The 26,783-nt window shown below is 42.3% G+C and overlaps 1 protein-coding gene across 3 annotated transcripts; it reads right to left on the bottom strand.

The window, feature by feature from the left end:
• Window positions 1-268: 268 nt before the first annotated feature.
• Window positions 269-26,783, bottom strand: PCGF6 (polycomb group ring finger 6). 3 transcript variants are annotated; one of them, XM_072129571.1, is made up of 10 exons: window positions 26,523-26,780; window positions 23,469-23,568; window positions 22,946-23,042; window positions 20,255-20,310; window positions 17,911-17,970; window positions 17,727-17,835; window positions 14,940-14,967; window positions 8,554-8,652; window positions 5,200-5,286; window positions 269-1,442 (listed from the first exon to the last, which is right to left on the bottom strand). In XM_072129571.1, the coding sequence occupies exons 1-10, from the start codon at window positions 26,676-26,678 to the stop codon at window positions 1,386-1,388; spliced, it is 849 nt and encodes a 282-aa protein (XP_071985672.1). In that variant the 5' UTR covers window positions 26,679-26,780; the 3' UTR covers window positions 269-1,385. The 3 variants fall into 3 exon arrangements, with proteins under 3 accessions (XP_071985672.1, XP_071985674.1, XP_071985673.1); XM_072129573.1 differs by lacking the exon at window positions 26,523-26,780 and adding an exon at window positions 26,345-26,472; XM_072129572.1 differs by lacking the exon at window positions 269-1,442 and adding an exon at window positions 1,459-4,435 and having other exon boundaries at window positions 26,523-26,783.

Here is a 26,783-nt window from a genome sequence, read left to right as displayed (position 1 = left end):
GGTCGTCACTGCGGCTGATAAAGTGCAGCGAGTAATAGTGGATGTATAGCACTGGTTTAAAGGACAATATATCCCAGCAGGTTTTATGATCCAAAAGAGGCAAATAGAACTAGTCAAAAAAAAGTGTCACAAGTATAATACCCCGACTCCAAGCGGATTCTACATTTGGCTATTGAGACAGATGGCGTAATCAGGTTTGTGACAAACTTGACTGTAAAATGAATTATGCTTTCTTTTTGCATCCTGTTAAAAACAAACTACCAATAGGTTAGGTCTAAACTGGCTTTATTACAAGTATATACAACAAAGAGAAAATTGTCTCTCCCTGACAACATAAACAAAATAGAAATGTGTTTTGTAAAAATGTAAAGTAGTTTTAGTTCTTTGAATTGGATTTCTGATTACATACAATAGTTTGCAGAAAATCCAATTAATTCCATGTCTAGGACTCTAGTTCTTCCAAAATTGACTTGGAATGTCACTCTTACGGTGCAATTTACAGTGTTTATGACAGATTTTTCCCATGAACAACTTTAAGGCAAAAATATAATATTCATTCATTAAGAAGCAAGTAATTTTTTTTTTTTACAAAGACTTGCAAAGCAGTAAAAATATATATGGACATGGTCAAAATTGTTAGTACCTGTCAGTGACCTATAAGAGTCACTAACTTCAAACTGAAAGAAGTAATAATACATTTTAATTCACTGAAAATAAATCAAATGTAAATCAGATATTGGATTTGGGTTGTCAAATTAAAATTTACTACTATTTTCTTTGTCAGTGGACGTATTTAAGGGAAAGGCACCAACAATTTTGTCCATGTACAAAACAGGAGCTGATGTTACAAAACGGTGCTAGACAATGGGGCTCATTTACCAAGGGTTGCGCTGCTCACTTTTGTCAGATTGTTTGTCTTATTTGGGGGATTACACGGCTTGGACAGGTATTTAACAGGTGTCTGTGCTGGGATTGTTTCGCACGCGATCATTTTCTGTCGCAGCTGCACTGGCTTCCATGCAACAGAATTTGGGGGAGTGACGTCAGACTCTTGGTGAACCGCGGCACAGTGCATTATTATCGGACATTCTGATATTCTGTGAACTACAGCGGATGGCTAAGTAAATGTGCCACAATATGATGCAGATGCCCGATTTATATCCCGGCACATAAAAAGAAGCCATTTTACAATGAGAACTATGCATCCAATGACCAACAAATTAGCTGTAAGGAAAAGAACACCGGTGGTGACGCTGAAAACGGAAAGATCAGTAATAACACAATCAAATGCTCATCCAGATCTTCACAGTGCAAAATAGGAGCAATATCTTTCTTCACAGCACAGTCAGTGCCCCTGGAGAGTGCGGCCTTAAATAGGAATCTTCTCAAGTCAATGATGATGGAGACAAGCCAAGGCCAAAGTGAAGGACAAGTAAACCGTCCTGAAAGCAATGCAAAATGTAGAAAGAAAAAAAAATTATACAATTTAAACTGTAAGAGGAATAAAGTATCTAGTATTGTAATGTAACAAACTTTGCTTAAATTCTTGGTACAATGTGTGTTACACAAAGAATCAGTGTAATTGGCCTGGTGTTCTGCATTTGTAGCCACCAAGACTAGCTGCTCCATGTAGCACATGCTCAATGCTCCCCCTCCCTTCTCTATAGACTTTTGTGTATTCTCACATAACAATGAGGTTTTGGACTTATTGCCATCAATAAGAGTGCAAGTAAAATCAGGAAGGTAGGGGATTTGAGAGGCACGCTGCTCTGATAAGATATATTATTCAGTTAATTATATTTAGTTTTGCTATTAAATCAGTGTAAAGTTTGTTGAATGGTTTACTAGTTTGCTAGGTTCTGATACTTATGACATTTCCTTGGGATAATATGTGGACAGAGCAAGTGTAAAAATACAATTCCATAGCATTAGCACAAGTACTGCCACCCCTGCCGATATTGATGACATGTCCCAACAACAGTTGATCAATATCTAAAATGCCCCTTTAAAATAGGAATTTTCAAGATATGTTTCATTAACTTGCACAGCATAGAAAAGTTATTTGAACTGCTTTTACAATAACAATTGGCAAGAAAACTTCTCCTTCCCTGTCCACGAGCACCTACTCAGTACTCAGTGTCTGCCAGCTCGCATCCCCAGCAGATCTTGGATTTCTGGCCAAAAATTCCCTTCTTGCATTTAAAGATATCCTGCAGCCAGGGGCCCAGAGCTGCTGGGGGGCCCACATAAGGAATCCATGGGGGTGAGGGGGGCTGTATCTAGTGAGTCCATAGTGTGTGAAGGGGGCTCTATATAAAATACCCAAGAGGGGGCTTTTTATAAAATAACCATGAGGGGACTGTTTGGGATGATAAACTAAGGAACAGAAGACTGTTTCAGTTTCTAAATTTTTAATGTGACCACGTGAGATTACTGCAAAAGGGCCCACTGAGGCTCTGTCACCCAGGGGCCTACTGAAACCTGGAGTCCACCATAGCCATACATGTATATTATGTGAACGCCTGTCCTTATACACCATCTCTTATGGAATATAGTTCCTGGATATACCAGAGCACTGCCTGGGATGTGAATTCTTTCCTTAACAAAGGTCACCTTCCTGACTGTGCTGCCAGATTATTTCAGCAACATATCAAATCTTTCTCCCTTCTCACAGAGAACAATATAAATGTAACAGGTTCCCACTGACTGCGTCTTATAATGTATTTCTTTTATCCTACTTATTAAGAAAAATAGAAAACTAGAATTAATCTTTTTCGATGACCTTGGTGCTCTGTTGCTCGGTAGAATTTACATATCTGCACTTGCTGATTAGACACGGCTGCAATTATCTTATAACAATAATTAGGTGAAATAATGAAAATCCACAATGTTATTCAGAAAAAAAAGCTGGGAATGTAGCCATCACAATCCTGCAGAAGCAGCATAAACATGACGTCCTTCATATCAGCCACAACGAGTATCCTAATACATGAAGGGTGCGGGACCTGACTGATATACTGCAGTAGTAAGTCTACACACAACCTCTTACAATCTATTGGGATGTGATGATGGAAAGCCAGTGGATGCAGGGTTATGATCTGGACAATATTTTGCTAGGAATTTGGGGTTCTGGTGCATTGGTGGAGGTTACATGGACACATTCCGTTTACTTCTCCAATGAACTCCCTTTCATGGCAGATGTGTAGCCTAATGGCAGTGGCATAATGTAGCAGGATAATGCTCCCATGTTAAAGGGGTGTGCCACAAAGAACAAACTTTTCCAAAGTAAGGACCCTAATAGGGAGAACCATACTATACTTATCCTGGTAAAGTTTGCCCATAGTTCACGGGAGCCATGGGTCAGCCATGGTGAGCTCCCCCCCCCTTCCCCGCTCCAATGAAAGCCGAGCAGCCAGCGCTGTAATATGGCAAAATATAGGGGATGTGCAAACCACACCAGGACCGGGTGCCACAGCGGTCAGCGGGATCATGGTTCACATTCCATTCGTTTTCACAAGGCCCAAGACATATAAAGTGCCACCCCCACAATTAAAGCCAGTGTTTGATTTCTAATATCTTGGGGCATTTTCTACAACCAGTAGTATCATTTACATAGACTTGTTAAAGTTTCCATAATTTATGAGATTATTTATAACAGCCCTTTATTAGGAACATGGGTCTTCTCATTTACATTCAACTAAAAACCGCTGAGCTTATGACTGCTAAAATCAGCACAACTAACATTTTGATGGTTAACAGGAGAGAATCAGCCGACAGTGAAAATCTAAGCTGCAAAACAACAATTAGCTGCATAATGCAATTATCTGGGAGTTATGAGCCGGCATAGACCGTGTCTGTGCTAAAACTGTCAGCTGTAATTGACTGCTCGCTCCGGAGCTCCCTGCAGGAACATGATGAGCGGAGAGCACAGGGATGGCTCGTGAAGCTGCACACATTTTGCAGTGGACATTATTCACTAGACCATCACTGGAATGACAGCGGAGAATTTATATTTGCAATCATTCTGCTTCCATATGCAGCCTCCATCACACATGTGAACACAGTCCCGGGCCCATTCTCATCACATTTTATCCTATAGCTCATATTAGTTTTCTTTGCAGTAACATAAAATCCAAAACGCATTATACATTGAATATGATGTTATAAAAATTTTAACCACAGAAGTATTTCAATGTAAAGACCCTGTACACAAAAGCTACTATGTCCGATTCCATCATACTGACTACATGATAGCCATCTGCATCCATCCTTATTATGTTGAGCTCAGGCTCTTTAAAGGGGTATTACACTTTCAGCAAATAACTTATATTGTTTGGGTAAGTTAAACAATTTATCCAATATACTTTCTGTATCAATTCTTCAAAGTTTTCTAGATCTCTGCTTGCTGAAATTAGGAAGGTTCATTGTTGACTTCCTGTCAATAAAAAAAAAAAAACATCCCTAGTCACACGATGTTACACCAGGGACCTGTTTTTATCCACAGAAAGCAAACATAGAAACTTAATAAAGAGGGACAGCCAGAAAAGATCTAGAAAATTTGTTGAAATAGGACAAGCACTTTAATCAGGGCCGGAACCAGCACTAGGCATACCCGGGCATGTGCCAGGGCCCAGAGCTGATGGGGGCCCACATAAGGCTGTACATAAGAAGTCCATGAGGGTGAAGGGAGCCGTATCTAATGAATCCATAGGGGTTGAGGCGGCTGTATATAAAATAACCATGAGGGGGCTATAAATAAAATAACCATGAGGGGGCTGTATATAAAATAACCAAGAGGGGGCTGTAAATAAAATAACCATCAGGGGGCTGTAAATAAAATAACCATCAGGGGGCTGTAAATAAAATAACCATCAGGGGGCTGGAAATAAAATAACCATCAGGGGGCTGGAAATAAAATAACCATCAGGGGGCTGGAAATAAAATAACCATCAGGGGGCTGGAAATAAAATAACCATCAGGGGGCTGGAAATAAAATAACCATCAGGGGGCTGGAAATAAAATAACCATCAGGGAATATTTAGGGAACAGGAGACGGTTTTAGTTTCTGAATTTTTAATGCCACCACGTGAGTTCACTACAAAGGGGACCACTGAGGCTCTGTCACCCAGGGGCCTGTTGAAACCTGGAGCAGACCTTGTCTTTTACTATCGTAACATGACATCTGCGGCAATACTATACCTGAAGAGCACGCTTCCCAATTTCCGCAAGAATGTCTCTTAACGTCTGGTAATGCTCCAGGAGGTGATCTGCACATATAATATCCACCTATCAGCAATCCAAAACAAAAAAAAAATCTAAATAGATTAGATAATTTAAACATGTGGATGCTTTTTCTGTGTAAAGTTAGTAATGACAAGATAACAGCACCAAATTTGACCAGGTCCAATGACGCAAACTTAGACATCTATACTGATGTGATATTGATCACTTATCCCAAGGACAGAGAAGCCAGGAACGCCCTATTTAATCTAGATGCACAGGAGTCACTGATGGTCTAATATTTGCAATGAATTAAACAAAACTATGTGAACTCATGTATAAAACATTTCCTGTGCCAAGCAGTCATCGTGTAAGGTAATGTTAATTATTCATAGAAAGAGAAGTGTGGAGGATCTGCATAAAGTTTCAAGACTTTCTGTAAAATGTGAGAATATCATTTAGAAGAGGAAAAACTGACTGCGGCCTTCTCTGTTATAGTCATACTTGATGTTATGATCATTTACAAACAGTCTTATGAAATACATACACTGACATAGCAAGAGAAGTGCAATATTTAAAAAATATATTAAAATATACAGTTTTGCGGTAGGTAGAGGTATCTTACTAAAAAGTTCCTCAGGACTTCATCAAACATTACAGAAATTGAGTTGTAATAAAAGAAGTCAAATATATAACTAGCCCTATATGTTTTTATGTGTAACAACACTGAATTGACTAGTAATCTTCAATTTCTAGCAGGTTTCTCCATTTCAGTTTGTAATCCTCTCTGTGCACCTGTGTAGATACCTTGCTGCTGTAACTGGCTGATCCCCCTCCCCTCTCCATAGAATTTCTATGTAATCTGATGCCTTATTGAACTTCTATCAGTCTAGCTAGCAAGAGGGAATTAGGTGGATATTTAAAAAAATAAATAGTGAAAACTTTGTTGAAAATGTACTGATCATTTAATGAAACATATAGCCATAATGCATCTGTATTATACATACAGTATTATGTCTGATTGTACATTCAGCCTAAAGGGATTGTCCCAAGTTTAGAAAAGTTTTCCCTTACAGGACAGGGGATAACAAGGTGATCAACAGGGCCGGCACCAGGAATTTTGGGGCCCCTGACTGGAAGATTTTTGTTCCCCGCCACCGCTGTCCATTCCCACATTGATAAATTACATGCAATTTTTTTTTTGACCAAAACATTTTTGTCAGCCCCCCCCCCCTCCAGTTCACAGCACATGCCCCCTTTTAATAAAATGTCCTGCCAGACGCCTCCATTTAATAAAAAAAGGCATCCTGCCAGACGCCCCCCTATAATAAAAGATTTCCTACCAGTCGCCCCCCTTTAATGAAATGTCCTGCCAGATGCTCCCCTCTCATTAAATGTCACGCCCTCCTCTATCCTCACCTTTTGGTTTCTTCTTCCTGGTCCCGCGGCTCCATCTTCTGCTCTTCCGGCCAGGGCGCATCACTGAGCAGGAGAGGGAGCCTGGGAGAAGTAGCCGAAAGGGGAGTATAGATTTTTTCTATTTTTTTTCCTCATATAGGGCCTGGGAATGGGGGATTTAGTGGGTACAGCTTTCTCTGGGATTCCCAAGGAACAGAATGAGATGGTAGGTTGCAGGAGGCTCCACCCACTTCCCCTTCTCCATAATGTGGGGATCCCAGCATTGGGGGGCGCTGGAGCGCTACATGTGAGCGTTCTATAGACACTAATCTTTAAGCCAAGTGTCTACTGAAGTTGGACAATCCTTTAAACCAGACTGTATTACATGAACACAGTAAGCAACAACAAGAGTAATTTTTAGGACTCATTCGTACGCCCGCAATTGTGACCATAATCTGTCCGAACCAATTGTGGCCAGATCTGAGCCACAATAGAAGTCTATAGCTCCCGGGCACCATGTGTGGGGCACACATTGTCATACCGCAGCATGACCGAGTCAGGCGACCGCACTACAAAATATAGGACCTATATTTTGGCATATTTGCTGCAAAGCCGCTCCTTGGCTATGGAGGAGGAGAGGTGAATCCAGGATCCAGTCCGGGTGAGCACACGGCCGTCTGAAAGCACCCTTGCATTGTATCTTATACAGTTATTACCCCAGGAACATACCATTCCTTAAATAAAATGAAAGGAATTATTTATGAAATGTAAAAAAAAAAAAAAAATTAAAAACACAAAGAAAATTAACAAAAAAGGGGAGAAAAAATTAAATTGCAAAAAAATAAACCTGTTTCACATGGATCCAGCACCATTTGCACCATTTAAAGACACATAAACTGGGTCAATAGATGAAATGAGAGTATTTACCCAGAATGTTGGATTTAGACAATGGTCTTGGACATCCCACTTAAGCCACTAGGTATATATCACTTCATGTACAAACAGATAAAAATGGACTTAATTAGAGAAATGTTGAAAATTTACGAGGCATATTATTAGAAAAGGAAATAAAATCTGATACTGACTATTCTGAAACTTTTCCTCTGATGAACATTCAGTATTTTCCAGAGATGAATAACCAGCGGGAGATAGATGATTAGATGTCATACAAGATAAGAGGATTTACATCCTAGATTCATTAAATTGGCTGATCATTCCAGCTGACTCAACGCTCGAGTGTCACAATTATAGGACATTTGTCATCAGACAGATCTCTACAAGGAGAATCTATTTAAAAAAATGTTTTAAAAAGCTTAGGGCATAATAACACCTTCGGGTCTAAATGGCCGGGCTTTATCATATGTTTTTCCCTCTGCCAGTATGATCAGATGAGTATAGTTGTTGTATTGTTATTAATTCTGAATCCTTTTTACTACAGAGAAAAGAAAATGTTTTTGAGGCCAACAATGTTCAAATTGCATCTCATATATTTCAGCATTGTTTAAAGGGGTTGTCTACTTTAAGCATTTAATTGATATTGTTTGAATAATAAAAACGTATACCATTTTCCAATATACTTTCTGTATCAATTGCTCACAGTTTTCTAGATCTCTGCTTGCTGTCATTCCATAGGAAGCTTCATTGTTTACTTCCTGCACAAAATGACTGATCCCTGGTCATGTGATGTCACACAGGTGCACAGCTCATTATAATACACAATTACTCTGTGATATAACGAGCCTTGCACCTGTGTAAAATCACATGACCAGGGACTGGTTTTTATCAACAGGAAGTTAACAATAAAGATTTCTGTTGAATGACAGCAAGCAGAGATCTAGAATACTGTGAGGAATTGATACAGGAAGTTTCTATAAAATTTTATTGCGCAAAAAATATAAATTATTTGCCAAAAGTAAAACAACCCCTTTAACTCACCTGACACGTTGTAGCCAATTCCATCTTCCTTCTTAAGAATTTCTCAACATGTCCTATTGTAGCTTCTCCCGAGACACGTACAAACTTCTTCTCCAAAGGCTGGGGAAAAAAAAGTAGTACATTACCACATATTTACAATTGATCAGGTCAGAAGAATTATTGTTTTTTAATTAATAATTATAGTCTTATTGCTTATTCTCCTGCCAGGTGTGCACCACCAAAGAATACCGTATATACTCGAGTATAAGCCGAGACCCCTAATTTTACCACCAAAAACTGGAAAACCTATTGACTTGAGTATAAGCCGAGGGTGTAGTATACAGCCAGCCAACCCCCCTGTAGTATACAGCCAGCCCCAAGTGGTATACTGCGTGCCCCAAGTAGTATAAAGCGTAGTTATATTTCAGTGTAGGGGAAAGGGAAAGAAGAAGAGGGAAAAGTGGCTGTACAGAAGGTACATGTATGTTAATCCCTTGATGTGGTCTCTCTCTCCACTTATTAAGAGAGAGAGACCACATCAAGGGATTAAAATACATGTACCTTCTGTATAGCGCTTTAAAGACAATATATCGCTGTTTATACATCCCCGTTGAATGAGGTGGCATTACCAGGGAAGCTTGACAATCAATCTGGTGTGCTTCTGTTCTAGTGGATACACTCTGCCCACTGTGATGCAACATTGTTTCTCCAACGATGTGTTGCAGATTTGATTAATCTCCAAACAAAATAAGGAGATATTACTGACACAAATGTGCAACACTTTGGAAAAAGACAATAAAGCCTGAGCTAGATATTACATGAGTTAAGACTGTAATAATGAATAAACAAAGAACATAATCAAACCCTCAACCTTTGGGATCACTTGCAAAATCAATGACAGGGATCTACATTTGCATGTAGGGGAAGAATATCCCCAGAACTTTCCCTAATAGTTTTTCAATTTCTTTAAATTATTTTTAATCACTTCCACATTGAATATAAAGTAGCATTTTTAAATTATGAAATGAAACTTACATTTTACTGCCACTTTTCCCTCTTCTTTCCCTTTCCTCTACACTGAAAATATAATTACCACATATTTGCCCCATAGCTAGGAATCTTTTAGGTTTTGAGTTACAAACCACATAAGAAGTTTGCTACATAGGGACATCTCTTTAATTCTTATATAAATCTGGATTTTGAAAGCCGCCATCACAACGTGCAAATCCTCTCCAATATCCCACTGCATTCGGGTGACGCGAAAGCCCATTTTCTATTATATTATTCTGAATTCTTCAGTTATGCCGCAAAAATGTACTGCTGGTTAATGGACCACCAGGTTCTATACTTTCATTAATTCACCCACAAATTTCCCGGAATAACTAGATACTGGGGGAAGATCCATCAGTCTAGGCCACAATTCTTTAGTAATTAGCAACAGAAAGCAGGGTGACCCATTCATTTAGGGGTTTTGACCATTTTCAGGCAGTTTCCCAATTTGTCTCTGAACGGGGCGTGTCCTAGCCTGGGCACCAGAAAATTAAGTTGATGCACCACACAGTTGGTCTAGTTTAGGACTGAATTAATAGCTGGTCTAAAATAGACTCCACAGTCATAAACAACTGGAGATACAGGATCCAGCATGATTTACCTGGTGCAGAACATGGCTGTGGAGTCCAACTCTGCACTGGTCTATTCACAGATATCTTCCCCACTATCTATTTTAACTTTTCTATAATGATGACATCCGCCTCTGTCAGCATATTGTGTATGTCGTCTGGCACAAACCCCAATGTCAGCAGCGGCTGACGTCACAGCTTGCGAGCTGGAGCATCTCACAGACTTGCGGGGGCATCGGAAAGGTGAGTATTGACTTTATTTTTTTAATGAATTTGCAAAAATGGGGCTGGTCATATACTGGGGCAGGTGTTGGCTATTTATAGGGGCAAGGAGCTATATATATTTATTAGGGCAGGAGGCTGGCAATGTACAGGGCAGGGGGCTGGATATATACAGGGGAGGGGGGGGAATGCTGGCTAGCTATAGATACTTGGGCAGGGGGCTGGATATATACTGAGGGAATGCTGACTGGCAATATACTGGGGGCAGGCTGGCTATATACTGGGGAGGGGGGGGGCTGACTAGCTATATACTGGCTGTGACCAATGCATTTCCCACCCTAGGCTTATACTCAAGTCAATAGGTTTTCCCAGTTTTTTTCCCAAATATATACAGTACATAGTATTGGTGATAAGGAAAGTATGTAAAGACCACAACCAGACACTGGATTCCATTTTAATAAATACATAAAGCTCCAGCACCGGGAAAAAAAAATTCACAAAATTACCCTTTTGTAGGTCAGAGGGACATGACAGAGTAGTGTTTTCAGTGTGTTCCACAGTAGTGGTGTTCAATGATGCATACAACCTCCTCATTTATATAGAAGACTCAGTGAAAACAAGGCTTATGGTCATGGGGGGGGGGGGGGGGTCCCAGAGGTTCGGACCAAGGCCATTATACATTTATCACCTATGCCACAGACAAGCGTCAGAGGATTTTGGTGACACAGCCCCTTTAAGATTAGAAATAAAGCAGGGGACCGTAGGACTCCATTTAACCGGAGAATATGAAATGATTCCCAGATTCAGCTTAGCTTGTCACATAAATGCCGCATCTTTACTGACTATGGGAACATGACAGCTATGTTCCTCCAGCTATGTTTTGGGAAATTCAGAGCTTCATCGCCTGAATAATAAAACGGATATTAATCATTTATGAGCGCAGTCCAGACACCGCAGTAGTTAGTTAGTGCCAGGACTCCAGCAGAGACAGTGAGACAGCAGAATTCACCAGCTACTTGCTTTTGCTTTATTCTTCACTTAATGGTGTGCTACAAAGTAGGGACAAGGCCAAGAGTATAAAGGCTGCCCCCGGGTTAAGTACAAAATAGGTTCTTTGGTTTGAATTTGTATGCAAGTCGGAACAGGTATATTTTATAATTGTAGCTCCAAAATTGGCCGGGTGACAATTGCATTTTCAAAATTTTTTTGCTGTAATAGGCACCAGGATTTTCAATAAAACTACATTACAGACACCTTACAGCGGATCTTTGCAGCCCGAGACTAAAGTAATGCATACAGAGAACTTCACCAGAGGTCACAGCGGGCAGAGAGAGGTCCATCTATAACTAGGGGTTGTCTACTTTTAGCAAATAATTGATTTGGTTTGTGGAAGGAAACGTTATACAATTTTCCAATGTACTTTCTGTACCAATTCCTCCTTTTCTAGACCTCTGCTTGCTGTCATATAGAAAGCATATATGTTTACTTTGAGTGGATAGAAAACTGGACACCGTCTTGATATGGCATAAACGTGGACACAAGCATTTATTACATAGAGGAATTTGAGCCGAATAAGCAATGGCTCGAGCACCTGGGTACTGATTACATGACTATGGACAGATTTCTATCCACTTGAAGTAACATAGACGCTTTCTATGCACAGCAAGCAGAGATCTAGAAAAGGAGTAATTGGTACAGAAAGTACATTGGAAAATTGAATAACTTTTCCTTCCACAAACCAAATGGATGGGGGAGTGGTAGGAGGCAAAGGGCAATTCCTGGTTAGTCAGCAGCACATGCTTCTACACGGTTCTCAGTTCTCAGAAGAGATAAGATAAGCTCTGTTTCCAAGGGAAGGGGGAGGCATAGCAGTGCTAACTGTCCTTTTGATTAGGTGAGAGCGGAGTGTGTCATTGTGTCCCATATCCATCTTATGACTCATCTCTTTTTTTATGTGTGAGATATTAGCAGATTCTTTAGAAGCTAAATGAAAAAGTGTAGCTAAACCCTGTACCCTGATAATCTAAGTTCATTGTCAGCAAACATCATCTCATAGAATAAAGGAATCATTAAGTGTCTTCTTAACTAGAGCCCACCCAAGCTCTGGATTCTTACAATGACCTGTCTTGGGAGTGATAATTTTATAGCAGTTTTAGGCCCCGACTAAAATAGCAAAATAAATTAACTTTATTGAATAAAAATCACTAGGGTATTAAAAATTTGAGAACTTTCTTTAATGGGAAAACTCCTTTAATTGTATCACCAACATATCCCAGACATCTTAGTCGAGCTCCTGTAAGGGAAAGTTACCTGGTTGTTCAGTAATTCGAAAACAAAAATCACCAAAGCAAGTCATGTAGGCAGTATATACATGTGAATTTTATTCACATTTCTATTATGTATGAATTCTGATATCTAGTTGTGTTGATGCAATAACCTCCCCACTGACAGATCTGCAAAACCCCTGCCAACGTGTGGGCAAGGGAGTAGTTGCGAATAAGGCCCTCTACATGTCAGGATCCATATAGTGAGTCTGATCAACTCACCTAAGGGATAATGCAGGGATATCTCAGGTAATCTGCAGCTGTAGCCTCTCCCTGGAAAGGCGATAGTGAAGTGGGTGTAGGATATTAACCAATGATATTTCTGTGTTGTAAACTGGCGTGTGATTGGAGAGGTGCTACCACCTGACCAGGGGGAGTAATAAAACCCCTGGGAAGGGAGGAGAATGTGGTCTGATTCTAGTCCTAGCTGGTCTTTGAGCACATGCTCTTTACCACCAGGTCTCTCAGCACATGGACGGAGTGAAGAGAGAGACAGTGCACAGCCCACCTTCAGTACTGACACATAACCCACTCCCAGGACCCAGAGTCAGGAGACTCTTATCCAGAGCTGCAGCATCCACAGCTCGGACACAGCTCCATCTTTATTATCCCATTCGCATCTACTACCAGGCTGGTGCACTATTCCTGGGGACCTCTCTCCACGACCACTCCAGTACCAGAAACTGTGGTTGACCGTTTAGGCCCGTTGCCTGCTACCTGTGGTTCAATAAAGAACTGCAAGTTCATTTGCATAACGTTGCCTCAGTTTGATCTTACAGACACTGAGGAGTTGCCCCCGGGAGAACCAGTACATCAGCCTCTCCCTCCATATTTCTTGCACACACCACCTCCTGGAGACCTACCTGGCTGTGGGACAGCCCTCCGGTCCCCATACCAAGCACCATGACATCAGGGTGCACTAGGTTGCAATTGCCAGCCAATCCGGTATTATGGGCCGCAAATGCCTCGGGCCCCAAGAAAAGGGTAGGCCCCGGTGGGAGATGTTGCAGATCTGCATGTCATTTGCTATTTAATTGTTAGTGAAAGTCGTCTAGTTTATTTATTGTGTATATCTGACTTCTTTGCTTCAGTGTACGCGTGTTGTACGTGATGACATCACATGGGATGGCTTCAGAGCTGCCATGTACAGAGGGCTCAGGGTGGGCTGCTGGGGGGGTGGCACATAAAGGTCATGCGGGTGTCTCAGGTTATTGTTGTTCAGCTTTGTGATTGCTCGCAAAGGGATGAGTGTAATGGTAATGCTGTATAAATATAACTACATAGCTCAAGTAGATACAATTTCAGTAATAACATGACATTTAGCCTCTAAGTATGTGAGGGCCCCCCATGAAAATGAGATTGACACCCCTGTTGTATCGGGACCATCTGTTTGTCAGGATAAGGTGGATACAAATACATTTATTCCTCTGTTTACGATGTAGTGCTAAATATCTGGGAGTCGATGCCTCCTGAACATTCAGGCCAAAGGTGTCCGTTTATGGGAAGATAAAGTTTTCCAGGATTTTGATAAAGATGTCACCCCCATGAACCCCAACACCCCCCATCCCCTGCCACCAATATCCGTCACACAAATACGTTCTCAGTGTTCTTATGCTTATTTTGCCATTTTGCTGCATTACTTGTTAATAGCATGCTTTTACGTTGTTTCCCCATTTCTCTGGCTCGAACAGTGTTAACTAAACAATTTTGCGATCAATAAAGTTTTATTGTATTGTATATCCTCAGCAAAGGTCACCAGATCAGATCAGTGCTATTGCACCCTTACAGATCAGATGACAGCGCTGTACACTGCATAGTGGGCAAGCTGGGTTACTGCAAATAGAAATCTATTAACTTTACCTTCTGGCACGAGAGCAGCACAAAGTGGCTGCCGTGCCCAGATGTGGGACCCCTTACTTATCCCATGGAGGTATTATTAAAATAATTGAAAACACTGTTCAAGAAAGTTTCTTGATTAATGATATCCACTATTCTCCAAAATTGAAGCTAGCCTTATGATCCCCTAACATTTATTGCAGGAAGTAGTATGACACACTGGCCAAGGCAGCTCTTTGTTGTGCCCTGAAAGGGGCATCATGAGGTGTCTCTCTATGACGCCCAAATATGCCCCAATAAAATCAAAATCATGACCCCTTTAAGTGTAAGGGCAGATCAAAAACTGCCAAGCAGAGAAAATAATGTGAGAACATATCAGACTCATAATTCGTGGCATCACATTTACCTTAAAGCTTCCTGTGCCTTCATCAGCCCTAGAAAAAAAACAGCAAATACCTTAAGTAAATCCACAATTCCCCAGACAGAGAAAAGATTTTAAACTTGACGTTGAAGTAGATGTGAAAACCTCTCCATTTAATGACATGTCTTTTCATTTGAGGCTCTAATGCACTTCCAGAACCATTTCATTGTCATAAATAATGCAGCGGTCACGTGGATGTTAAGTACCTCCAGCTCCTCTCTAGGTTCGGAGCCTTGAGGCTTTCACTTCTTAAGCCAACAGAAGGGCAGCGTGTCACAAGATACACGTCTGGGAATGCAATTGTAACCTAGGGAGTTCTTAACGTCAGCATCAATACATCAGGGTAATAGAATCCATCCCAATGCGGGGTCGAGGCTAAACCGATAGACAAATATTAATAATAAAATGTATGGCAAGCACTATTATAGCACAAGAAATGTAACCGTACAGAAATATGCACATATATTTTTCACAGGTGACAAAGCCTCCCCCAGATATTGCTATAAAGATCGAAGATTCGTATTGGAAATACAGATATTAGTAGAATTTAAACCACTTGAAAAGCCTTTGCTCAGTACACTATTTATGGGCCATGTTGCACCATTGCAGATTATCTCTCATTTATCTGAATAGGAGCTGAGCTTGGGCTTCGTACTCTGTGCAGTAAACAGATGGTCAGTGCAGTGCCTGCTTTTTGGACCCCAGATAATCTCCAATTATCAGCCTCCAAACTTGACTTATCTCAGGTAAAATATGACTCCTCTCTGCTCATTTTTATATTACCCTGGAGGATTATTTTTTACAGGTTAAATTCCTAAATATAAAAATATGGAATTCTAGAAAGGACTGAGGGTGTTAGTTTAATGGAATAAAGCTGGTGACAGGTTCCCTTTAAGCCCTTACCAATAAAGGTTTTTTTTAATCTTAAATCCACTTATAGTTGCATTCCCATTCTTTTATTTAGACAATGCAGTCCATATCCTGGGAGTACAGAAAGAATATTTATTTATCCTCCAAAAATGGAATAAAAAAAATCAGAAACAGCAACATCAGATTTGCCTGTAAAAGGAGAGATTCCTATATAGATAATTGGCAAATACTGAATCAGGTGCATTTCAAGAATCAATGTATCAGGAGAAAGTGAATGTGTTACAGAGCATGATGCAACATGGGGCCTGTATGAAAACAGATGATCCCGTCAGATCATACACCCACATAATGAAGGCTGGTAGCTTATGCCCCCTTGTGGCCAAAATTCACATTCAAAGCACAAAATATTAGGCGTATACAGCAACAACAGCATCATTAAAGGGGTTGTCCGAGTTTTGAAAAAAAAATATATGTGGCCGGGAGCGGGCTGCATAAAACAATAAAGCTGTACTTAACTTCCGGTGCCCTCCGGTATCCAGCGCTGCTGTCGCTCCGGTCCGGGCGCCATGTAAACAAACATGGCCGCCGGAGCAGCGCTGCATTCAGCTTCCGGCCGGACCCGACAACCTTCCGGCCCCCATACACAATGCTGTGCATAGGGACGGATAGGCGTACCCGGCCACGGCCGGCCGGAAGCTGAATGCAGCGCTGCAGATTTAACATATGTCAGCACTTTGTGTGAAGGTGTATGATAAACATCGCCTCCCGTCGCCAAGGCTGATATATTATGAGGCTTGGACCTTAAGATGTATCTACCGCCCATATTGTGCCACATTGTGGGCCAACCTGGTGTACTTTTGAGTAAAACTCTGTAAACATTTAGCTGTGCAGGAATGTCCCGTGCCAGCCCACTACGCTAGCTGCAATGCACCCTCACAGCAACATAGCGTGGAGGTGGCGTAGTCAGAGTTATTGCAATAACTAGCTGTGTGCCAGAAATTGCTTCTATTCCACTTTCCTACTCCGAAAGCACTAATATAATTGCACTGACAAACGTATTCCTTATTGTGTGATGCTCGTCCCCCCCCCCCCACTTTAACAGGGACATCTAGTAGTTATAGACAGAAACGTCCTCTTGTGAAGCAGATGTCTGATCAGGCCCGGCAATCACATAACCACTGGGTCTATAGAAGCGGCAGCCCTGCTGCCTCCTCTAGTCACTAAACAGTGATACTTCAGCGGAATGTAGCGAGTATAGGAGAAAGCAGAAGCAGTAGAACAATCACTTCCACCTTCTTCCCTAGTATCTCCTGCTGTCTGTGACAGCCGGTGACCAGACCTGCTCCTGTAATCCGTGCAGGAGTAACTGCAGCTACGCTGGAAGACATCATTGCAGACCTGGGACCCGGACTAGCTGACGTCTAAAGTCAGTGGGTGGTCGGGGACAAGTTTAAGGGGTATTACCACTTTGGCAATAAATGATAGTTAGTATGATGAAAAATAATACCATTTTCCAATATACTTTCTGTATCAATTCCTCACTGTTTTCTAGATCTCTGCTTGCTGTCATTCTACAGAAAGCTTCTATGTTCACTTCCCGTGAGTAATCAGAGCTGTGTGATATAACGAGCCGCGCACCAGTGTGACCAAGGTCAGATTTTCTGTCCAGTGAAAATAAAAAATGGAGCTTCCTATAGAAGGACAACAAGCAGAGATCTAGAAAACTGTAAGGAATTGTTACAGAAAATATATTGGAGATTTGTATAACTTTTCATTATTCAAAAAATATCTGAAATGGGAATAACTAGGATGCTCCTAGCCTTTGGTTCACAGACACGCCACTCTTAGGTCTGGTTATGCCATGTACCCTGTAAAAAGTATAACTACATCACATTTACTGACCCTATAAACTCCAGAAGAAGTGACACATCCAGTTCTGGTGGAATGCGGAATACAGGTCCAAATAGCTTCTTTGGTCTTCCTCGAGCAGTGGTGACAGGTTGTGTGACTACTGTATAGATGGAGAAACATCATTTATCCGTTGGAGATAAGTGGGTTAATAAGTGTAAAACTGCATTTTACTTACCAGGTTTTGGCATCTCAAGTCCTCGTTCTTTATAGAAATTAAACATTTGAGTTTTCTCACCTAGAGAAATAATACAAAGTAATGACATAAGGGATAATGAGAAACATAGGAGACAAAAGGGGAGGTTTATAAAAGCTGGGTTGATATGATGGCTTTTAACTGGCACAGCGGCAACACTTTTCTTTACATCAGATTCATAAAATTTCCACCAAAGAGCAAAATAAAGGACATTTAGGACGGTGACACTGTACCATTGGCTGGTTAATTTATCAAGACTCTCCCCCTGATCTAACAATTTGGCTTTATGGACAGGATTCAATGCTCACAACACGAGAACAGAACACTTTTTTGTATACTTCTATAAGGCTACCGGCAAACAATGTCTGGATACCTAGTTGTCACACACTGCAACAGTTGAGGTTTCTCTATGGCTACATTCACACTGCCATATGGGGGACGTATATACGGCCAACATATATATACGCCCAATATACGTCCCCAATTGACTGCAATAGGCGCATGGGGCCCAACGGGAGCGTACCCTGTAGAAAGATAGGACATGTCCTATCTTACTCTGGAATATGGTGCCATATATTCCTATGGAGAGGGGAGGGGGTGAGCGCCGCTCTCCCCCTCCTCCTCTCCCCGGCACCGCCGTGTGCCCGCCGTGCTATGGTACGGCAAGCAACGGCAGTGTGAACGCAGCCTATGACAGTATTTTTTTATTGTATTGCATTGTATTGTATGTATTGGGCATTTACTGCCCAGGGGTAGTGAACCCACTGGACCACCACAATCATTGACGTAAGCCGACTAAGCCGGAGTCTAAGTGGCACCCGATTTACACCAGAGCCCGCCGCAAAGCGGGTTGGACTTGCTGCGGCATGGTACCACCAGGTCGCTCCACGGGTGCAACTTTGTCCACGGTGGCTACCAAGGCGCAGTACAAAGTCGTAAGGTATGATCGTGGTCGAGACAGGCAGCACAGGATCAGAGTCTGGGACGTAGCGGAAGGACAGGACATGCAGCACAGGATCAGAGTCAATAACAGAACCAGGGACACAACAGGAATTCGGAATACAAGCACAGGGCATCAGACAAAGCTTTCTCCAAGTCTGCGAGGAACAAAGATCCAGCGGGCTGTGAAGGGAGAGGCTGGCTTATGAAAAATTCTGGGAATGGCCAGCTGCAATCAATGGTGTGCTGGCCCCTTAAATTTTTTGGGAGCCGACACGTGCACGCCCTAGGACGCGGGGACACGCACCCCAGACCACCGGAGCTGAATGAGAAACGCGGACAGGGAAGTTGCCAGGGCGATGGGGCACGGGTGAGCCCGCAACCCGAGATGTGGGGCGCCGGACAATTCTAAATAATCATCATTTTAAAAAAATGACAAAAGGCTGGATTTCCTTGTTAAGGTTTTGTGTGCAGCGTTTATAATAACAACAACAAAATGTAAAACAAAAAAAAAACAAAAAAAAAAAAACACAAGAATCCCACTGCATATAGCCAGAAAGCAGAAACAGAAATATCTGCTTGCTGGCTATGACTTTGTTAGATGTTATTTTTATGGATATTTTGCAAATAAAGGAGACATTTTACCCTTCGATTGCGGCATGCCCTGCTGGATCTGACGGTTTTCCTCTCCAAGCAATATTTGGAGCCAAAACACGAGTAAAGTGATAAAAAGAGAAGGGAGCAGTACTTGCATACCAAACTCCCTCCCGTTTGTGATCAGTCTTGGTTTAGTTCCAATGTGTATTATAAACTTTTACTTTTATAGTTATTTCTGTTCTACTGCTCTGGCCTCTAGGTTGGCATATATCTTGGATAGCTGACAACCAAGCAACAGCTATTACTCACATAAACATGTATGCTTTGCTCATTTTTCTCATTAGGGAATGTGCTGCTGCCAAAATATTTTATCTTGCTATTAATCTCCAGTGAGAACAGTGTATTGAACACTTTATATTCCAACCTGCTGGCAAATTATATCACATACTCATTATGAGACTACAGCGTTGGGCCTTATTCACACAAGCGTATGGAGGGCCCATAGAGCTGTATGGCATCCTGTCATGGTGCGGTGAGCGCACGCTGTCTCACCGCACTGTGACCGAGGCAGGTGGCCACCGTGCATAATATAGGCCGACAATCTGCTTTCAATAGAGGAGTGGTGAGGAGTGCTCACCCCTCCTCTCCCCTGCATCCGGCTGTATGCTCGCACCCTGAACCGCCTCAGCGAGCATATGTTCGTGTGCATGAGGCCTTAAAGTTACATGTACAATATTTTCCAAGATGATAATTAATGAGAAAAATACTTTAAAACTTAAAGTGAACTTACGTTCTTCTAAATTGACGACTAGTTTGAAGACGATGTCTTGCAACTGTCTATCCAACCTACAATAAAATATGTCAGTATAACAATATATATATAGAATAGGAAATGATTTAGAACAATGTCCTGTATAATATATCCAGACTGTTGTTGAAGGTAAAAAACACCCTACAAGGCTGCCGAAAATTGACATTTACCAAATTTATTATACAAATCATTGATGATATTTTTGTTCTCCAGGGTTCCAGGCCTCTCAAACATGTGCAAAGTACAGTGAACATGGGTAGAGGATACCCCCTGTCTGTGGGGATTATAAGTGTCCCTCTCCTATAGGCGTGGAATATGTCCCCTGTCTATGGGGATTATAGATGTTCCTCTCCTCTAGGTGTAGAGAATGCCTCCCGTCTGTGATGATGTTAGAACCTCCGCACCTCTAAGTGTAGAGGATGCCCCTGTCTATGGTGATGGTAGAACCTCCTCTCCCCTAGGTGTAGAGGATGCCCCTGTCTATGGTGATGGTAGAACCTCCTCTCCTCTAGGTGTAGAGGATGCCCCTGTCTATGGTGATGTTAGAACCACCTCTCCTATAGGTGTAGAGGATGCTCCTGTCTATGGTGATGGTAGATCCTCCTCTCCTCCAGGTGTAGAGGATGCTCCTGTCTATGGTTATGGTAAGATCGCCTATCCTCTAGGTATAGAGGATGCCCCCTGTCTATGGTGTTGGTAGAACCACCTCTCCTCTAGGTGTAGAGGATGTTCCCTGTCTATGGTGTTGGTAGAACCTCCCCTCCTGTAGGTATGGATGATGCCCTTCTGTCTATGGTGATGGTAGAACCACCTCTCCTCTAGGTGTAAAGGATGCCCCTTGTCTATGGTGATGGTAGAACCACCCCTCCTCTAGGTGTAGAGGATGCCCCCTGTCTATGGTGATGGTAGAACTTCCTCTCCTCTAGGTGTAGAGGATGCCCCCTGTCTATGGTGATGGTAGAACCTCCTCTCCCCTAGGTGTAGAGGATGCCCCTGTCTATGGTGATGGTAGAACCTCCTCTCCTCTAGGTGTAGAGGATGCCCCTGTCTATGGTGATGGTAGAACCTCCTCTCCTCTAGGTGTAGAGGATGCCCCTGTCTATGGTGATGTTAGAACCACCTCTCCTATAGGTGTAGAGGATGCTCCTGTCTATGGTGATGGTAGATCCTCCTCTCCTCCAGGTGTAGAGGATGCTCCTGTCTATGGTTATGGTAAGATCGCCTATCCTCTAGGTATAGAGGATGCCCCCTGTCTATGGTGTTGGTAGAACCACCTCTCCTCTAGGTGTAGAGGATGTTCCCTGTCTATGGTGTTGGTAGAACCTCCCCTCCTGTAGGTATGGATGATGCCCTTCTGTCTATGGTGATGGTAGAACCACCTCTCCTCTAGGTGTAAAGGATGCCCCTTGTCTATGGTGATGGTAGAACCACCCCTCCTCTAGGTGTAGAGGATGCCCCCTGTCTATGGTGATGGTAGAACTTCCTCTCCTCTAGGTGTAGAGGATGCCCCCTGTCTATGGTGATGGTAGAACCTCCTCTCCTCTAGGTGTAAAGGATGCCCCTTGTCTATGCTGATGGTAGAGCCACCTCTCCTCTAGGTGTAGAGGATGCCCCCTGTCTATGGTGATGGTAGAACCACCCCTCCTCTAGGTGTAGAGGATGCCCCCTGTCCATGGTGATGGTAGAACTGCATCTCCTCTTCTAAGAGAATGAACCCTATATACGGTGCTGGTGTCCTCTTTTTTTAAATTGAATAACCCCAAATTCTATAATCTGTCATTGTATTCTAGTCCCCCATTTCCCTAATAATCTTGTTGCTCTTCTCTGCACCTGTTCCAATTCCAATGTCCTTTTTCTACACTGTACAAAATATTCCATGTGCGGCCTGACCAGTGATATGTATGTCCTTATGAGAATTTATTCCTCTCTTCACACATCCCATAATCAGTCACCAAAATACATGTTACTTTCCACCAAGTGGCCCAAGTCTTCTTTTCCTGAAATTTTACCAAGTAAATGGTCCACTCATTTCCTGTATAATACTGCACTTTTTGTGATCCACACACAAAATGTAAGAGTTAGGCCTCTTTCACACTGACGTATGCTCTCCAGGCAGTAGTTTGAGCGAGCATACAGACCTGCGCTGAAGAGGTGAAGGCATGAGCGCTGCTCACCCCTCCCCTCTCCATAGTGAGGCCCAGCCGGACATACAGGAAAAGATAGAGCATGTTCAATCTTTTTCCCTGGCACTGTATGGTGACACATGTGGGTGCTCACCATACTGTATCCGGGCGCCATAGGAGTCTATGAGGACTTATGTCCAATATACATCCCAAAACGTATAGCAAAGTAGATAGCTTGATAGCATGATTTAGATATCCATGGAGAACCCTGGGATACGCTTCAATGTCATCCTACTGGTTCTTTTTTTAATAACCTGAAATGCCATTGATTAGAGAGCTGTACCCCCATTATTGTGATTAGTGTGGGTCCAACCAAATTTAACTTGGAATAACCCCTTTAAGGCCAAGGTATGGAAATGTGATGCTCGTCAAGTGCCTAGGGGGTGAGCTGTAGGAGCACATAAAAGTTTTGCATTGCACTATAATGCATATCCTATACCGTATAGAGATTCTTGTGAATATAATACAAATATAATATGCTACTCACCTGATGTTATAAAGGGGCTGTGTTTGATGCACCACAACATTGCACTTAGGACATCGGTTACTGTAGTAGAAATGCCTCACAATGCAGCTTTTACAGACTGAAATACAAAAATACTATATTGTAATAAAGTTCATAGAACCAGCAGATTTCAGTCATTCTGTATTGCAGTCCCAACAGGTGAATTGGTCACATGGCTTATTAGAATGGCAGTACTCTGGCCACATGTGGAATGTCCTTAAACAGGATGAAAGACTGCAAATGAGCCGGAGGGGCTTCAGGCTCCTTTTACACCTATGGAGCTTGGAGCCCCTCAGGCTCATTTGCATACAATACTTCAATCTGGCGGTAGATGACCTTTAAGCGAGTCTAGGCTTGGTCTGGTCAATAGAGCATATGCTGTAGGGTCACTTTGTATACAGATATCCTAAGGCCTAATGAAAACCCTACCCCGCAACTGCAAAGAGCCAAAGCGGAGAGTCACTGTATGAACAGACTTCAATGATGTAAAAACTACAGTACTTACAAGTGTGCAGACATTCGGTAATGGTGGTGGCATCAATGAGGTAACCCTTGCATATTGAGCACAGGATGTAAGGATTCAGGTCAGCGAGGTTAATCATATGCTGCAGGTTAAGAACATGGCAGACAACAAGTCAGAGAATATCTACATAGAAAGGCCCAATGTAAATGAGAACTATAAGTGACCCTGTGACTAGAGGGTTAACACCGTTATACCAGTACTGTAAGCGTCACATTGTCAGGGACCACCTTATGGTTAACCATAGTTCTGCAACTTTATATGGCGTAGGATATATGTAATATATGCAGGCATATGGTTCTGTCTGGATTTTGGGTACGTGTCATTCACCATTTACAGTTTCTTTGAGGAGCTTTTTCAAGTTGCAATGTGGCAGATATATCTTAAAGGACATCTACCACCAGAATGAAAGACTGTATGCAAATTAGCCTGAGGGGCTCCAGGCTCCATTAACACCTATGGAGCCTGGAACACCTCTAGCTCATTTGCATACAATCCTTTATGCTGGTTGGTGTTAGATGCCCTGTAAGTGTTAGGCTGTTAGGGGGGGGGGGGATTTGTTTATTCAACTGATTTATTTTTATATGTTTTCTGGAGAAATTGGGGATAATTTATACGCTTATTTCTTCTACTATTTTTAGGCCCCCTTGGGCACTTGTGGGCCTGATCACTCATACCACATACTTCAATTCAACTGTATTGCAGTAAACGGGGATTGTACTGCTAATCTGTAACCATCTGTCACGTTTACCTTGGTTTATGCCAAATACAGCAATAAATGTTACAGATTTGTATAATTTTTGTCACATGCGCTGTCACACAGGACGTTTTTGCAAATGCAGACTAAACCGCACCCACCCCGCGGCCCGTCCCGGTTGGTGCAGTTTGGCCTTCGTTTGCAAATGCAGCCAAAACGTGCCGTGTGACCGTGCCCTGAACAATGTGTATTTCACCTGAAACCAGGAGCACCATGGGAGGTGCAGCACTGAAAGGAGCCTGCAGGTAAATTAGATGAGTGGCGGACATTTAATATAACTCCTGCACTAATTTTCTGGTGTGCAAAAAATAAGTCACAAATCTTGGCACACAGACAGCAACTGAAACTTTTCAATAAAAAGTAGGCATGACAGGGCACTGGGCCATGCCGGGGATGCCCCGATCCACTTAATTTACTATACATTTGGGATTCTGCCACAGAGCTGAAATGTACAGTAGGCAGCACCTGGCACAGATCTAATTCGGACGGCATAATACTGAGACATGGGAACTTCTCAGGGATTCTTAGCATGCCAGGGAAAATAAGGGCTGCCACAGTCTTAATAAATTCCCCACAAAATGTTTTATGATGTTTCTTTTAAACCACGGGGAACATAAAAATAAAAATGAGACAATCCCTTTAAAATTAAAATCTCTATTATTACCCTGCTATGCTGCCTGGGGATGAGCCAGAAAACTGTATTAGACTGGCATTACCATAATCATACTGAAAAGGAGAATAGGACACCTGTCATCAGGTCTGTGTCACTTGTCCTGTCATTACTACCTGTTGGAGCAGCTCACAAGGATCCCATCCCAGCCTTTATTTAGTAATTTCATACATTAATCATTGTAAAATCATCATTTCTTTATTATGTAAATGAGGCAGGTCACATGGTCAGAGGCAGTGATGTCACCCATGTTACCCCTCCCCTCTCCTCCCCCTGCTCATGTCTGTGTGTAATGTATAGTAAAGCATTGCTAGTGTCTGTGCTGCATCTGCTGACATGCTGCATCCTCCTAATATACATGTGTGATACACAGACATCAGCTACACAAGTACCTGACATGTTCTGCTGTAACATGGCTGCCTGGAGCTGTTGTATCTCTCCTATACACACACACAGGCTGCAGGGGGCGCCAGCACCAGGAAGCACATCATTATACTATACAGCCTCCCACTCATGAATAAGCTGGACAGCTTGAATATGCTAATGCTTCATTGGACATTTCACAGGTCATTTGCATACAGCTTTAGGACCTCATTGCTTAGGTTTACAGGCATGTAGAGGGACAATGAAGGGATAGAGGCAATGCTCTCTAATGGCAGTTTATGAAAATATATTTAGTTTAGGGGGGTTATTTTGCCTGACGGGTTCTCTTTAACAGCGTAAAAGTTAGAGTATAAAAAAAATGATGATCTGTCCCAGAAGGCAGCGATATCATCCTAAAAAGATGCTGTTGATATAAAAATGTATTCCCAGACTGAATAACGACAAGAAATAAACATAACTGAAAAAACTATGAAGGCTTAAAGGGGTATTCTCGTCTCGGCATTCACATTCAGTTTCATTAATCTGCCATATATAAACATTTCTTCAATTGGATGTTATTAAAAAAAATGTTCCTGTGTGAAAATAATTTCTCATAAATGTAGTCATGTCGTCCCTTAGAAACCAGATAGCTTCCTCGGATACGGCCACGTGGCCAGACTTGCGGTATAGGGTCCTGCCGGACCACCAGGATTCAGCAATCATTACCACAGGACGGCTGTGCGACATGTAGTAACTCCCGGACATTTTATATACAATAACCTTTTGTTTATTTGTGCAATCACTCCAGCAGAGGTGGCCGTATCCGGGGAAGCTATCTCGTTTCTAAGGGACCACATGACTTCATTTATGGAAAATTATCTTCACACAGGAACAATTTTTTTAATAACATCTAATTGAAGAAATGTTTATTAATGGCAGATTAATCAAACTGAATGTTAATGCCCAGACGGGAATACCCCTTTAAAGGACAAAACCAGCTGCATTCTATAGTGCAGTTCGTAACAAGGTATAAGGGCCATAAGTAATGTGTGTCCATGATGTGTAACTCACCTGTGCCATATTCTCAGTCTCTGTGCAGTCATTGCCCTTTATATCTTATTCACCAGGTTGTGACTACTCCACCTTGTCCTTTGTAGTCATGTGATTTGATTACTGTCACATGACCACAAATGCAGGCCCCGCCCCCAGTGGAGATCACATGACCGCAGGCAGGCGGCCTCCCTCTCACCTCGTCTGGCGCACGATGCGCTTCCTCATTGCCGCTGCATCTGACATCTTCCTGCTTAATGGAGGATCTAATGAAGTCGGCAGCCGGGAAGTTCATAGATGTCACCGGCCTCTCCTCCTCCTCACACTTCACCGAGTTACCGAACTCCGGCTCCATGCCCCAGACAAGCAGCTGCAGAGCCACAGACAGCGCGGCACTTTCCCTCCGACACAGACGTGCGCATGCGTGCCGCTGGGCATGCCGGGAAGTGTAGTTTCTGCT

This window comes from Engystomops pustulosus, chromosome 11 (genome assembly GCF_040894005.1).
Source record: "Engystomops pustulosus chromosome 11, aEngPut4.maternal, whole genome shotgun sequence".
In the NCBI taxonomy this organism is placed as follows: Eukaryota; Metazoa; Chordata; class Amphibia; order Anura; family Leptodactylidae; genus Engystomops; species Engystomops pustulosus.
Note: the sequence above shows the minus strand (reverse complement) of the source record. Positions and strands in the feature narration are given on the sequence as shown.

Coding starts and splice junctions, on each gene's coding strand:
- PCGF6 (XM_072129571.1), bottom strand. CDS start 26,678: ATGGAGCCGGAGTTCGGTAACTCGGTGAAGTGTGAGGAGGAGGAGAGG. Junction 17,971..20,254: donor AGTCGTCAATTTAGAAGAAC/GTAAGTTCACTT, acceptor TTATTTCTCTAG/GTGAGAAAACTCAAATGTTT. Junction 14,968..17,726: donor CTTCTTCTGGAGTTTATAGG/GTCAGTAAATGT, acceptor TTTTTTTTCTAG/GGCTGATGAAGGCACAGGAA.